Source organism: Anarrhichthys ocellatus, unplaced genomic scaffold (assembly GCF_004355925.1).
Source record: "Anarrhichthys ocellatus isolate YVR2014 unplaced genomic scaffold, GSC_Weel_1.0 scaffold48, whole genome shotgun sequence".
NCBI lineage: Eukaryota > Metazoa > Chordata > Actinopteri > Perciformes > Anarhichadidae > Anarrhichthys > Anarrhichthys ocellatus.
This window is the reverse complement of record NW_022280078.1, coordinates 1,175,865-1,191,989: the sequence shown is the minus strand read 5'-3', so window position 1 is coordinate 1,191,989 and position 16,125 is coordinate 1,175,865. Positions and strand designations below refer to the sequence as shown.

The 16,125-nt window shown below is 40.0% G+C and overlaps 1 protein-coding gene across 2 annotated transcripts; it reads left to right on the top strand.

Moving 5' to 3' along the window:
* Positions 1-10,494: 10,494 nt before the first annotated feature.
* On the top strand, positions 10,495-12,760 carry LOC116395683 (regulator of G-protein signaling 1-like). 2 transcript variants are annotated; one of them, XM_031869749.1, is made up of 5 exons: positions 10,495-10,615; positions 10,715-10,789; positions 10,877-10,932; positions 11,079-11,245; positions 12,344-12,760. In XM_031869749.1, exons 1-5 carry the CDS (start codon positions 10,539-10,541, stop codon positions 12,527-12,529), a joined length of 561 nt encoding a protein of 186 aa, XP_031725609.1. In that variant the 5' UTR covers positions 10,495-10,538; the 3' UTR covers positions 12,530-12,760. The 2 variants fall into 2 exon arrangements, with proteins under 2 accessions (XP_031725609.1, XP_031725610.1); XM_031869750.1 differs by lacking the exon at positions 10,495-10,615 and having other exon boundaries at positions 10,738-10,794.
* The last annotated feature ends 3,365 nt before the right edge of the window (positions 12,761-16,125 follow it).

Below are 16,125 nucleotides of genomic sequence, written 5' to 3'. Positions count from 1 at the left end.
TTTATCCAAAGCGACTTACAATTCAGATTCTATCACACCGTAGGCACAGCTACGGGAGCAATTTTGGGGTTAAGCATCTTGCTCAAGGACATCGGCATGCGACTAGCGGAGGCGGAGCCTGGGATCGAACCGCCGATCCTCTGATTGAAGGGCGGCCCTGCTCTCCACTTAGCCGCAGTCACCAAATGGCGCAGGTAAAGGACCAACTACCTTAATCCTTGAGCCAGAGCAGCATCTGGCAGTCTGTCTGAGGCAACATGTTGTATAGCCTATAAGCTATTTTGACTTTCCTTTTCGCGAAATGCTCTGAGTGAATTTGAGTTCCCTCTGGTAAAGAGTAATGCAGTGTATATGTCTAGGGCTTTTATTGTGAAAGGTAAGAACGGAAGGAGTGGATCAGGTATGAGCTGCCTTTGTCAAGGTTGAAAGGAGTAATAAAGTTTGCCATCTCGGTTCGGACTGCAGAGCCTCCGTGTTGTTGTACATAGTTAAAAAACTTAATATCTTCGTTCCACACATCGTGATTGGTTGATGCCTTATTTCATGATGCCAAAGCTCAGAAAACCGACCTCATCCAGAAAAAAAATATTGGTTTTTCGCTGGATATTATTCACATTCTGTTTAAAAGTTTTCTGCAAAAAAAAAGTCAAATATATTAATGTGCAAATTAATCACACGAATAAAAGGAAAAAACGTAGTAGTAGTCAAAATATGAGAACATATGACTGAGGCAAAGCCAAAATACAGTATGTGAAAACAGTACCATGATGTGAAATTTATATAAATCCTCACTGAAAGCTTAGGGTGATATGGGAATTAAGACTTTCCACTACAGTTCAGTGCTAGTGCATTAGGGGAAAAACATATTCATGCTTTGCTCCTTCAGGGGAGATATAACAATGTTAAAATGTTTCAGCACATTTTTTTTGTGTGTGGGGGGGTTGTGTGGTTTAAATCTACATTTTACTTGTCAATGTATCTGCTGGATAAGATCAGCCTGTTCTTGCTTACATGCATAAATAAAACCGTTCTTGGACCTTACACGCACAGGTGGTGTGTCTGCAGTTTAGTCAATCTGTGCAAGCGATTCTGCAGAGAACTATCTTCTGCCATTCTGATTAGAGGTCCAGCACTATCTGATTGTATTTCTGGCACTGCTGGAAGTCAGCAAGGGCTTAATACTCTGGATAGGGTAGGAAGGGTTCGGTTGGGAAGGTCAAGCAGCAAGAGCAGAAGGAAAGAAAAAAAAGATATGACATTAGAAAAATCGTGCAGAGGCTGGATGAAAAGAGCTGTTGGAAGGAGTGGACAAATAACGGCAACGAAGGTAAGAGTAATAGAAGTAGAGAAAAAGGAAAGGACAGAGTCTGTAATGAGATAAGAAGGATTTGTGGAGAGGGGACAATGAGAAGGAACGAGATGAGGGGTGAGGGTATTAAGAGTGGCAGAAAGGAAAAAAAGAGGATGGAGTAAAAGACCTAAATTAAGTCAGAGTGCAAACATTGAGAGAAAGGTTGGAACGAAAAGGGGGGAAAGTAAGTAATTGAAGGAAGAAGCACTGCAGGGCAAGGGGACAGATGGATGGACAGGGGCGAGTGAGGGGAGGGTGCCGAGGCAGCAAAGCCCCAGCAGGTCAACGTAATGTGAGCAGCAGAGGCTGAGATAATGCCCCAGGACTTCAGGCTCGGGGAGATGCGAGTGGCAGAGTTCGCAGTGGGTGGGAGATAAGGCAACGGAGTCTCTGCTGACTGGCACAACCTGTTCTTTCTTCACAACTGGGGAGGAGAAAACTTTACACCGCCTCAACGCAGAAACTCCCAAAGATTAACTCCTCCTGTGGCAGACTTCAAGTGCTGATGAAAGAGTGGGTTTTTTTTTTTTTTCCTCTACTATCTTATGATCTAAGGAGCCAACAGTATTTCTCCTCCAGCTTACTCCCAGCCAGTGTGCTGCGAGAGTGTTTGTGTGAGAACGAAAGTGAAAGACCCTGCAGCCGTAGTGTATGATTCTGTAATGAATATTTTACATTGTTTTCATCATTGAACATACTGAAAATATGTTCAATGCACTTATCACATAAAATGACACACAATCCTGAAGTATACTGAATACCTTAGCTAATGCTGAAATAATGTGTCAATTAAAGGTACCCTTTTGTAGTTCTTTGACCAATAGTAGTGCTATGGAGCTTTGGGACAATCGTATGTTTATATTTTACATGCACACAAGAGACAACATATGTGAGGAAGAAAAATTAAAACAAGGAACATAGACAATGCAGTATTCTAAATATTTACCTAAAAATGTCATTGCAAAAGGTTTGTGAGGAAGGAAATGCATTGTCCGAGACCGTCACACCTTGAGGATACACAAAATGACTTTTGGTGAGAAACCGTGAAAGTTAACAGTATATTTGTTTGTCTGCAAGAAATGTCCACAAGAAAGTCAATCAATTATCGGTTCATTGTTGAAGTCATTTATCAGGATTACCAAACATCTTCTGTATCCTGTTTCTCAAATGTTAGGACTTGCTTGTTGTATCTGTTTGACATCATGCTAAATCAAATGGACCATTAAGTGTACAAAACATGCAATTGTAAGATGTCACCTTGGGCTCTTGGAGTTTGCGTTTTTCATAACTAACTGACATTTCAAGTTTAAGAGACTAATCGTTAGTGAAAAGAAATAGATGCAATTATATAACCTGACATCAAAATGCACTGAATGCTGCTTAGTAGGCACAATCTCATTGATCTCTCCCACTGAGTTAATGTCTACTCCCCCCCATATTTACTGTGTATCAGTGAATCATTTGAGGAAACATACTTTCTTGAATATGCAGCTCATAAGCATAATATAAGGTAAACTTGATTTTGATGATATGCATTCAATCAAATTACCACACACCAAGTGAGAAAATGAATGGTGCCTTTGGGGCCTCTGGTGAACTTTGATAACAGAAATTAAGCCTTGACTCATTCTGAACCTGCCGAGCTCTAACTCACTATTTACAGTGCATACTATTTATGAGCGTGCGTACACATCACCACTAGATGGAGACAGATGTCTGGTCTAAGCAAAAGTACAGTAAAAGCCATATTTGGAAAACAGCATAACTGTACAGGAGGTTTAATAACCTGTGTAGGTGCTAAAGTCTGAAATGAAACTAGCATAGGGAACCATATTTTACAGGTTTAACATTGTGTTTGTGTCTTTGACACGTGAACCTACATAAATAAGTATTATGCATATCAGTTAATTATATACTGATTTGTAATTAGTCATTCAGAAAAATGCTTCAAGAACTCCTTGAGCTCTGGATACAGGATTTTCATATTTGCTAGGGCTGTTCATCCACATACTCTGTGTTTTATGATTGGTTTACACATTTTCATAAATGTCATCCTTTATTATACTAATAAAACCAGGAAAATGTGGTCAGTGCAGTTTCTTAAAGATTCTTGCTGACAAACAGAGCAAGAATTAAAGTGTCAGTTGAAGCACTTCTGTCTGGGGACAGTGTACGGCATAATAGGAACATGTCAGTTGGACTTCCCCTGACCTCATGTCTCTCAGATACCAAAGGCTGTTTCACTTCCACAGAGTCTTCTGGTGAAACACTTGCAACACTGATTCCTCGCCCTGTCAGTCTGTGTGGACAGCGATGGTTCTCTGTAACTTCAAAAATGGATGACCAAGAGAATCACTTCAGGGAAAAGAAACGATGTTCGAAAGTAGAGATTGGATCTTAGAAGACGGTGCTATTTCGAAGACTTGAAGACATCTACATACAGCGGCTAATACTATGCATAATGTTCAATAGTTACATTTTAAAAAACATTTCTGCTTTCACGTCACTTTCATATCACCGTTTGTATGCTTGAGATGCAATTTTTGTTTGGTTTGGCTGCTTCCTCTTGTCGTGTAACAATCGCAAACAACGGAATCTCCAAAATAAAATGTCTCAGTGTAGATTTAGGCCACAACAATAGCTTTAATAAACGTCAAAGCTACAAGATTATGAAACTCTACTGGAGAAATGGACACTAGAAATCCATCTGCTCAATGCTCATAAAACCCTTCTCCATTGCTGAATTGTCAACCTTGGGAGTAAACACTCACAATGAATGTGATCTTACAGAGTGTATTTATGAGCATTTACCATAAACCATATGTGAGAACAAAATACTTCATATTGTAACACAGCCATCCCTCATCAGACCTCTCATCTGTGAGGAACAAAAACCTAGACAAGGACTGCACATGATTCATTTTTCAACCAGACACTTGTTTACGGCACTACAGTGGACCGCTCTTCTTTTAATTTCTTTGGTGTGAGATGGGTTTGGCTACTATAGTACAAAAAAATAAAAGCACAACAAAATTCCTTCCCATTCACTGTATAGTAGAAATGCGATGCCTTAATGTAGAACAGACTAGTGTGAGTCCTCGCTCCCTCCCCTTCAGCTGGTCACTCTCTTACACGTATCACTTACACATGCCCAGCGTGATGGAAATATCTAATTTCAGACACCAAACTGAGTCAACCTGACACAGACTAATTGCTGTCGCTAGTATTCCACATGAAACCTCAGCAAGATCAACAGCCTTTGCTGTGTGTGCGGTGCCTCCACCTCTCACTGCAACAGCAGCACTTCCATGCGTGACCGAGAGCATGATGGGAGCTCAAGTACTTCATTATTCCGGGGACCAAATTTATTTGGGGTTTATCATCATTAATGATGGTTTGCAGAAACAATGTCTATTAGTAAACACAGACTCTGGAAGTTAAGTGTCCTTACGCCATCTCTTCAGAGAGACTACCACCTACAGTATAGTATGTGGCTTTTTAAAAGGCCTCTTGTGTGTGTACGATGACTCAGATCGCAGAGACCGTTGTCTCGATTTACCTGACTCACAAACACAATCGGCGATGCCAACTTCAGTTCAGTCTGCCCTTGGTTTGATAGAAGATAACTGATGAGTCGGTTACATTACATTTACAACCTCACTGCCCAGATAAACAAGTACAGAACACACACAATAAGCCGTTAAGCCTGCCTGAATGTGATCACACAGCTTGTTTATTATTTGCTAACCTATAATGTGTTTGTACAGTGGAGCTAAGAGGTACACTAGTAACAAATCAAACAGAATTGAAAGTGTCATACTTCTCTATGGTCTTCAGTTGCCTTGCAGGACATTATTGCTGCTGTCAACGTTCACATCTCGCAAAGCACACTTCCTGTCAATCAGCAAGGCCTTGTCTGATGAAATACTTCATGATTTTCCAATATTTTGTAATGCTGATGTCAAAACAGATCCTCTGAAAGCATCCTGAAGTTGGTGAGATAGAGTAGCCTGATGAAAGTGGGTTAATACTGTTAATCAGGGGGAATTCTGGTGTTGTGAACACACTGCTGAATCACACCAAATAGATACTGCCAGAGGTCGACGGCTAAATTCTGAATATAAAGATATGAGGTTGGATAGTTTGCTGTCAGTGGCGAAATGAGAATGAAAAGATGTGTCCTCCTGTTAGTCACTGGCAGGTCATTCTTGACTTTGGAAAAAGCAGTTGACCAAACTAAGTTTTGACTTAATTGGTTGTTCTGGATTTTTCCACCATATCCCACAGTCTTTATCAGCAGATGATGCCAACAAGGAGTCGTAAATGTTCAGAATAATAGTTTGAACATCTACATTTCTTCAACTACTGACCAAACTTTACTTGCAATTAAAGTTGATAATAAGTGCAGTACAAAGGTAGGTTTGATGTGTTTAGCCTCGCTAAGATTTAAGAAGTTACGCTGAAAACAGAAGGTAATTTTTTTTTATTCACTTTTAGTACAGCCATCTACTTGGACATTAGGTCTTCTGCCAAAAGCTAACACCACTGAAGTTAACCGAGTGCTCCTCGGTCAACTAGTTTTATCAAAACAGATTGAAGGAAATAGATGTTTCAAAAAAGAGCTAGCTAGCTTTGTGTTCTTGTTAGCTGTAAGTCATATCTTTATACAGTGTTAAGATACTAAAGCCCGGAGATTTATCCACCAGAAAAGTCCCTAAGAAGAAGAAGAAAGATTTTCTAAATCCTAAGCGGCTTTTGTCGTGACTGTATGAGAAAAACACTGTTAACACATTCGAAATAGTAATCCCTACGAAAATCACTGGACAAGGAAAAATGGACTGCTTCACGATTTTTAGAAAAACTTATCTGAGTTTTCCTCTAATTCATATGATACAGAGACAATAGTGTATGGGGGCTAAGCTGTTGGCCTTATCATCAGTAAACCAGGTATAAACAGATACAGTATGTAGTACTTCTGTTAAGATCTCATGATATCATTGTCAGCCATCATTGGACTGGTAGCTAAGAACTCTGTAATGTTACTACATTTATAAACTATGGATGTCACAAGAGTTTTACAAAAATGAATAAATCCTAAATATGATTGACATACAGGAGAAAATGTTCAAACAAAATTCTGTTTGTTTCCAGTGTTAAGTGCTATGTAGGCTTGCTGTCCAATTGACCCAGTGACCATTCAAGTGTTTTCATTCCCAACGTTATGCCAAGTTCACAGAGAGTCAGATGATATAGGGTAGTATTGAGAGAAGCACACTTTGCTGTTAAGTGATACTTATTGTTCTCTCAGTCTCAATCTGCTGTCGGTGTTAGTAATCAGCTATTTTCCACCTCTGTGTCAATGACCGTACAAGAGGAAATCAACCCACACAGAGATGAGAGGTGATGATTCAGCCATTCATCTTTTATTCAAGAGTCTGTCCGTTTAGTTCAGGTTTTCTGGCTAGTGGCTGCATATTTTGCAACTATGATTGATGGCCAACCTCTTTTAATGTCCAGCTTGATTGAGTTCATTCCGTACTGGTTGATGGAGACTATTTTAACCTCATTTCTTTAATTTGTATCACTTTTAGTTTTGGATCAAGTACTGTCATCTGCATAGAAACCATCAGGAATATATTCAATACATGCTTGTTCTTGTTTACATTTGAATGGAACATCATTTATCTTAATGGTGGTTGTTTGTAGGTTAAAATCTGGACAAAAAAAAAATTGTCGAACACCAGAAAGCACCAGACCTCAGAAGTAGTGTTTTCAACCTTGGGGTCCGGGCCCCCGAATGTGGTAGCAAGATACATCTGAGAAGTCACAAGATGATTAACAAGACAGCAAAGAAGAGAAATATCTCTGCTACACTGAACTCATTTTTCAAATCCTTTCTTTTTTCTTGTGAAATGCTAGAGATTATAACTACTGGAGGACTCTAAACTATTTAAAATGAAACAATCTGAGAAGAGAGCTTCACTGTTTGCTTGAACTGCTCACAGCTGAGAGGCATAATGCAACGTGTGTCAAAAAGTGATGAGTAGGCATGGCTTAGCTGTTCACAAGCCCAAAAAAAAGCTGATAATAAGGTCACCAAAGTAAATTGATGGAATAATCTGTACAGTCTAAATTTACAGTTTGACTCAACAGATGTGGATCACTGAGATAAGCTGCTTGTTGTTTCTATCCGCTCTCCTTTCCAGTCTTTGTTTCTATTTGCATTTAATTTCCATTGAGAAACAACATAAAGTTGACCTACAGTAACCAACATGCTGCAAGTTAACAAGAATATTTCATAAGGAAGGTGACAGGCCACTTGCAAAATGGGATAATAGGAATATAGGAATATAGGAATAGGAATAATGCCACACCACATTTACACTTTAGTGCAGTGTAACAACAGAAGAAGAACCACTAAAAAACTCAAAGCAACTTGTCTTTCTTGAAACAGTCTCACACTGTGAACATTTTTCACTGGAACTATGTTCTGCCCAAAAAATAATCCTAAAAGGGATTTGGTTTCAGGATTTCTGGCAGGGGTAAACATGTTCTTCAATGGAGCCAATGAGAAAACAAATCTACATGAAGTGGGAGACATATGGTACCAAATTTGTGGGAAATGTAGCCCCAATCTCCAGAATCACAGAGGCTATACTGTAAATAAGCCAAACCACAGTCTCGCGTTGGTAATTGACTATTCGGTAAGTTGCTGTATGCAGTTTACAATGATAACTGTGGCAGATTTACCACTCAAAATTCGGAGTAATTTTTGAAACAATAAGTCACTGATTTCAGACTAAGATAGCAGGCTGAAACAAACAGCAAGCTGTAGCTAGGTAAGATAATGCTAGTTCCATGAAACGCAGTCTCCCACTGCTGTTCTTGTTTGTTTCACAAGCTCAATGGCTTGATCATGACACTGTGAATGCTGATGTAGTTCTGCATTCTCTGAACTTTCTCATGTTCCTGATGAAACTACCGTTCAACCAAGCGTTCAACATTAAAGGCGTTGTCCGCTGAGAACTCCCTGACCTTGCACATGCATCTACTGCAGCTCCTGTAGTCCGTGTGTGGAAAGTTTGAAATAAACTCACTTCAGCATTCTCTTAACCACAAACAAAATGGTCAGACCCCTGAGGGAATCCTGAAAAGCACCCACATTAACACCCCCACCCAAACACACACACACACACACACACACACACACACACACACACACACACACACACACACACACACACACACACAAGCACTGTCTTTGCTTGGTATCAGTATATATAGAAACGTCCTAAGTAATTTCCTGTTTCCTGTAATGCTATTACATGCACTGTTCTTAGTCGAAGAATGTTTCAATTTCTATGTGCACATTTTCTGAAATATGTCGAAAGCTATGATAAAACCCCAATTGAGACACATGTTCTGAATGTGCTGTATGCGTGTCCAAATACTGCTCCTGAAACCTGAATAATATCAGCATATGTAGGGTCTTCATCGGAAGATGCTACATTAAAAAAAAAGGCCTATTTTGGAACATCCAAATGTTTATGCTTTTGACATGACCTGTATCGAATTAGGAATATTGTCATATTCGGAATAATAGTGGAATATTAGTGTCCATTTAAACGTAGTCAACACAGCAGCTATAGAACAACCATGCCCCTCCATTCCTTCTGTACCTTTAATACAGAACAGCAGGGCGAAATAGTGGCACCACAGTCCCACCTGAAACATATTGGGTGAAAGGGGGTAGCGAATGTGTTCGTCGGTCTAAGTCATTTTTGATTCCCATCCTTTTCAGTCTCTTCTTTCAAGGTTCCAAAATAGATAATTACATGTCTATGGCAAATTGTCTTGCATGTTTCTGTTATAACTATTGAGTATCAAGGATATGGCTGTATATTTATGTGTACACACATAATGAACCCTATATTTTGTATTTATAATGCAGCAAAGTGTCATCCCAATAATGCACATGACCGTATTCATTTATAAAAGCACTGCAAGGCTATTGGTTTTGCTTTCATACCATCGTTGCAATCTTTCAAAAACAGTTGACAACAGTATACCTATTATGACATATATGTTGTTTATAGACGAATGGAGTGTTGAGAAGTTTGAAAGACAGCTGTATTGGATATTGTTTATGGCTTTGAAAGACGTGCTTGGACTTTGATAGTATAACCAGACTACGGTTTCCGACTGAGGAAATGGTCAGTGGATCATGCATTTTTCCATCATTTTGACCTTTTCAAGTTATCTTTTTGCACAATTTAGGATTGTATAATTACTTGTCATTTGTGTCAGTTGCATCAAATAGTTCATTTCACAATTGTATGAACCCTCCGTCCACAGAAATTCCCCTTGCTTTAAGGCTTAAGCCCTGCTATTAATAACTTGTCATTCCATGGCAGTCAGCTCTGAGCCGTTCGGCTGGCAGTACACTTCAACCTTAAGGAAGCCCAACTCTACTTGAGGACTTTGGAGCAGACCTTGGCCTCTGCACAGAGAAACACAGAAGAACGAGAGACAGCTGTGTATGTACACCACAGAGTGGAGGCACACTCGGACACAGACACCTGCCTCAAATCAGAACCTTAATCACAGCAATTGTCTCAAAGCAAAAATGTGAAGTCCCTCTATATCCCACACCAAAACACACACAAAACCAGTCAGTTTCAATTAGTGTGATGGTGCTGATATACGTGTACCCATGTTATAAGACAAATATCTATTTAGTGAATTAATAAATACCTGAAAATTTAAGGAACAGCTTCAATTTCTATATTATTTCCTACAAATGGAGATATTCAAAGAATAGCTGCCTCAGTAGAAATGGTCTGGAATGTATTTTGTATTTTGTCTCACGGTTTATGGATGGACATACCCACCCTTTATTAACGCCATGTTTGCAGGCCCCTGTCCACCTCTGGGCTCAGTGTGTCTCAGTGTATCTAGACAGAAACTGGAATTTTACAGCTGTGAGTCAGGGTCAACAGTAACTGAAGCAGCTGCAGTCATCTGTATGCTTACCCAAAGGAATTTAGATGCGTGCACCAGCAGGCCCTCAGCGTCACAGGTATCGCACCTTCCCTGCAAGGGTAAAGGCATGTAGGGAACAGTGCTGTTTAGAGACACCATAACAGACCACTGTAACTCCTTACAGGACATTCCCAGGAATGTGAAAATGCCAAAATTTCGTTTTTCAAAGATTCGTTTCCATGAAATTAAGGAGCTGATGCAAAATGTGAAGCAGCCCAGAAGGTAAGCAAGAGCGAGTAATAGTTTGAGCGAGCTGGACAGGCTTACTTTTTTTTTTACACTGTAAAATTGTGTAAAAGTTTAACTTCATTTGTTTTGCAGACCTGATATTGTTCTTAATCGAAGTGGGCGTAAACGACAAAGAATAAATGATGAGACATATCCTTCAAAACTCAGGTAGTGTACGTGACACTATTATAGATATCTTTATTTTCCGGCTGTTCAGTAGATGAAAGTTAAGTCTGAAATATCTCTTTATTACAGATGGCAGACTGATCATAAACTCCAACCGACTATGGAAAAAATGCTACATGATAAAAGTAACGCGTTACAAAATGTTGTGCTTGTTTTGAGATAATAAAATGCACGATGAACATTAATCTCTGTTTCGAAAACTAAATTTAGCCTCATAAACTTTCTCATGATATCTAAACAGTGAATCATTTAAATATCTTCCTCTTTACAGAATATTTAGCAGCATTCCGCAGCTTCCTGCAGTCCGAGTTCAGCGACGAAAACATTGAGTTCTGGCTCGCATGTGAAGACTTTAAGTCAACTGCTTCACCGGAAGACCTTCACTGGAAGGCAGAGGGGATCTACCAGGAGTTCATCCAGCCTTTGGCCTCCAGAGAGGTCAGTGATAACAAGGGTAGATGGTTCATGGTTGAAAGAGACAGAGCTGGATGAATAGCCAGCAGACAATAAAAAATATACTGTAAACTATTCTTCGCTTTTAGCACACTTAAATATGATAAATAAAAACCTAAATATACACTACAAAAGCCCACATGTGTATTCCAGAACAGGGGAAAGTATCATTGCATCTACTAAATGTCACAACTGTTACTGCGAGTGTTGGTCACTGAGGTGAAGATGCATTCTCTGGGGTGGGGTTTTGTTCAGAGCGTTTGATGAAATCTGAATCCAGTAGAAAAAAAGGAGATAATTCTACGCTCATTCACAGTGAAGTACTGCACTACTACACTTCTTTACAAACACACACAGAAGACACAAGACGGGTTAATATCACACACAGTCGTGTTTTCATGACTTTTCGGGACATCGTATTGACTCAAATTCATTTCCTGGAGATTTATCCGAAGTAAGTCTGAACCCTAAAATGTAATGATTGACTCTGTAGTCAGATTTATATCCACACAAGATAAACACGCCCACACAGGCAGAGTGTGTCTTTAGCCGGCTGCAACTGTTTTCAGAGGTCTGACACGGAGACAGACCTCTCTGTAATGTCATCTTTTGTCAAATGTCAAAAGTCCAGTTTGTAGCAAAGGGAATTGTTCCCACTTCAATACTTTCCAACATATTAGGTTTTCATGAGGTCAGAAGGAAAGGAAAAAAGCAAGTGTAGTCATTATTGTTACACATACAGTCAGGAAGCAAAGCCAAGTTTGACAAAACACCTGCGCTCTGCTGCTACGGTAGTATCCCATCAAACCGTCATCCATTTCAAGACCTGCCATGATACTCGGCTGGACTCTGGATGAGAAAAACTTTAAGGCCCCCCTTTTAAACATATTGCTTCCAGTGCCTCTCGGCGTTCTCTGATCGCCCCCTGGGGGGATGTTAAAAAATACTAGTTTGGAGGGTCTTGTTTTCTAGTTGTTTGAATCACATTGTTGAAGTGTACCACAGGTATTTGGCAGATAGATTCGGTGCAAATCCCACTGTATTCAACACAATTTAGAAGTTTTCTCTTTGTTTCTTCTCTAGATCAATGTTGATCACCACATTAAAGAGAAGATCAAGAAGTCTTTGGAGAAGCCGAGCCTCTCCTGCTTCGATGAGGCCCAGAAACACGTTTACCTGCTGATGGAAAGAGACTCTTGGCCCAGATTTCTCAACTCGGATGCCTACCTGAGTCTAAAGTACAAATCCAGGACTCGTTGGTACATTTAGCTCAGAACAAAGTATCAAAACTGCTTTTCTAATCGCCACGTTTTGTGTTTTTTTGCCATTTGGCTGAATGGAAAAGTTATTTCACACTGTATAAGAAGCTTGGATCAAAACCACTCTTTTAAGGGCAGAAAATCTCTTTATATGAAATGTTTTCAACCATGTGCAATTTCAACTTTTTATATGATGGTAAGATGATGTTTTGATGAAATGTTGTGGAAAATGATAAAGCAGGAAAAGGAAAAAGTAATGTGAGTGTGGGGGGGGGGGTGGTATATGTACGTAGGGAGGAGCAAATGCTGTTGGTATGAGTCAGTACTTTAGATGATGGTGCAGAGTTTGGAGTTGTTTGAAATACTGTAAGTGTTGACGAAAAGTCTAAAGGAGTTAAGGTGCAGAGTACAGCATGATAAATAAAGGGTTTCTGACATGTAAAACTAAAATGACCTGGTGTCTCATTATTGTGCATTTTACAAAGTCATGACTTCTTGACCATCTTTGGATACATTTCACGAGATGAGTAGTTGTCACTCAACATCTATAACTATTCTTACTATAACTATTTTCCATGTCGTAAGAAGCTTCAGACAAAGATATAAATTCATCTGACTCCAATCTAACTGGACTGGGGATAGGCATGAGTCAAAGAAAGGAAAAAAAAAAAGAGAACAGTTTCCACAGCTCCCCCAGCAAGGAGATTCTGTCTTTGGTCACATGTCTGATATATCCTTTAATTAGGTGCAGCGATGACTCCACACACCAGCAGAAGGGTTTACCAAACTGGAAAAAAGTAAACCCAGGGTAACCCTTGATCTCGCTCTGTTCTGTAAATGGCCTTATTCTTAAAAATTGTGCCTTAAAAAGGAGTACTGAGGCAGCTAATAATAACCCGGGGGGCTTAAACGACAGCACTGGAGTCATCAGACAACCTGATGCGTAACAGATCAGGCTGAATGTGCTGCCTTGTTAGGGGAAGAACCTCATCGCCCACAGACAATGATGGCAGAGAGTGCTTTACTTCGAGTAATTTACTTCGAGAGTGCTTTTACTTCGAGTACACTTCTTATTTCTCGAAGTGCTTTACTTCGAGAAATAAGAAGTGTACTTTGGGAGAGGATGATATTGTTCAAATAAAAGCGGAGAATATATTTCAGATTCAAGATTAATGTCTTACGAGTGAAGCTTGTTTGTCAAAAAGAAAATGGGAAATATGAATTGTTGTCATTCTCATTTTGTGCCCATTAAACCCTCGCTGCATGACTCCAGACTTTCGCGAAATAAAAAATATATTTGGAGCATAAGAAAGCACTGCATGCTATTATTCAAAAGTTTAAAAGTGTGGAGAAGAGGAAGTATTAGGAGGACTTTTAGCTACATGTTATGTTTAAAACTATAAAACATCTTTACTAACCTGATGAATACATGATGAAAAAGTTTATTGATTCTATAGTTGCATTGAGCGGACATTGTATCGCAAGAGCAGGCGTTGTGAAAATGTGCTGATACATTCAGTATTGTGATGTGTCAGATCAGTTTTTAAACAAAACGCCCTAACAAGTATCTGCTGTTGTATTTAAGCAGTATATGAAAATACATTTTTTTTTGGGCTGCTGACAAACTATTTGTAAGTATCACAATAAACAGCTTCATGAGTTATTTCCATGTCAAACGTCAGTAACTCTGAGTACACTGGGATGTCGGGGGTTGTTCCTGATAAGTGACAAAGGTCTCACATCTTCATATCGCATCACATGGCGCTTCACACACAATCTGTCACTGCTTTCTCATAGCCCGACACAGTTACCATGGTAGTGAAAAGCAAGTGAGTATTGTCGACGGCACGGTGTCAAGACAGACACACTCGGGGAACTTCACTACCAGATCTGGATGCCACAGGCTGATGACGTTAACTGCTTTGTTCCTCATTATACCTGTTACTGTATACAGGATCAAATATAAAGGGAAAGCTCTCTGTTCACAGTGTTTGTTGATTCTTCGTAACGTTTCGGTACTAAGAACCGTGTTTGGGCAAAAGAGGGAGAGTAGCATCAAGGAAGCCAAGCCTAAGGGCAGATTGTAACGGAATAGCCTGGGGCATCAGATGGTGAGCAGGAGCAGCTGGTAATAGGCTAAGAAAACAGACGCATTCAGTCAGGTTTATGATATCGCAGAACTCCTGTGAGGTATTTTTAATTACCGTCTGAATCCTATTTCTTTCCTTTCGGACTCTGCTCCCTATTATAACTTGTATTCACAGGGAAATGAAACATAACAGAACGCTGGCTGGTAACACTAAAGTACATTTGCTCTGCTGTTTGTCAAGTAACTCTTTGGGTAAAAAATAGGACATTTATTTTGGAAACATTACGATAAATTGCTGTTATGGATGAGCAGGATAATGCATCTCACATGAAAGTGTACATTTGTCCGATGTGAAAACAGAGGGAGATGGTGTGACTCCCACTTCAAACTTCTAGCCAAAGCTTAGCGTGGAGCGAGGAGACATGTCTATAACACTCAACTTACCCTAGCAGCTTTATAACAGATATTTGCACCAAGAGACTGAACCTCTGGTGGAGAAGTATTATGTGGTACTCCTGAGTAGAACGAAACAAAAAGCTAACAGCACAGCTTTAGATTCTCAGGCCTCTAGTCAGGCCAACAAAACTATCAAAATTTCTTGACAACAACAACCCGTTTTTTTTGCATTTCTAACATAGTTGCAATTGGACTAAGACAGATTTTTGGTGGACAGGTCAGGATTTTTTAAAACCCGCACTCACTGGACCCGTTATGAGAGTCAATCTGCACCACCCCAACCTGCACAAATGTGAGTTTTACCTTTTAGTTTTATGCATTAGTGGCACAATTGTCAGGACTGGGCCAAGGACAGACACAAGGACTAAGCACACCAAGTGTGTGTGTGTGTGTGTGTGTGTGTGTCTGCGCCGCTGTGTGTGTGTGTTTGAGAGAGAGAGAGTGATGGAGGGGAAGAGAAGGTGGAGGATGGACTACTTCCCGCAGTGTTTCTCTAAGTTATTACTTGCCTAGGTAAGCTTATCCGAACCCGACCAACGTACGGGTTGTGAGTCAACCCGCGCATCACTACTGGGCGCCATGTTGGCTCAATGGTGATCTGCGCTGCTTATATCCATCACCTAACTCAAAGCTAACTTCAATCCTCATCATGATACATTGGAAAAGAACAGTGTTTCCAGTTTAAGGAGTCAGCAATCAAAGTCAGAGTTGATTGACAGCTTTGGACAATTTCTTCGACTTTCTGAAGCTGACTATTTGACACTAGCTAGGAGTGTGGAGGTGTGAAAGTCGGCTGGGTTTGAACTTTTCTCTCAAGCTTTCTTTAAATTCCTCACACATCTACTTCCATCACTTGTCGTGTACAATGCAATACTTTGAATGCCTGCAAGGAGAGACTGTCAGAAAGTGTGTCGTTTAAAAAATTTGGCCGAGTCTCGCGTCTCGTCGCTCTTCATGAGAGCAGTGTGAGTGTGGCCATTCTGAAATGCCATATAGACGCGGCTGGACAGCACTTCATACAAACTAGTTTGGTTCAAGCATGCCCTCTCCTTTAAGATAAT

Excerpts from the sequence above, each read along its gene's own strand:
- LOC116395683 (XM_031869749.1), top strand. The coding sequence starts at position 10,539 with ATGCCAAAATTTCGTTTTTCAAAGATTCGTTTCCATGAAATTAAGGAG. Across the intron at positions 10,616-10,714 it reads AATGTGAAGCAGCCCAGAAG|ACCTGATATTGTTCTTAATC; the intron begins GTAAGCAAGAGC and ends TTTGTTTTGCAG. Across the intron at positions 10,790-10,876 it reads ACATATCCTTCAAAACTCAG|ATGGCAGACTGATCATAAAC; the intron begins GTAGTGTACGTG and ends TCTTTATTACAG.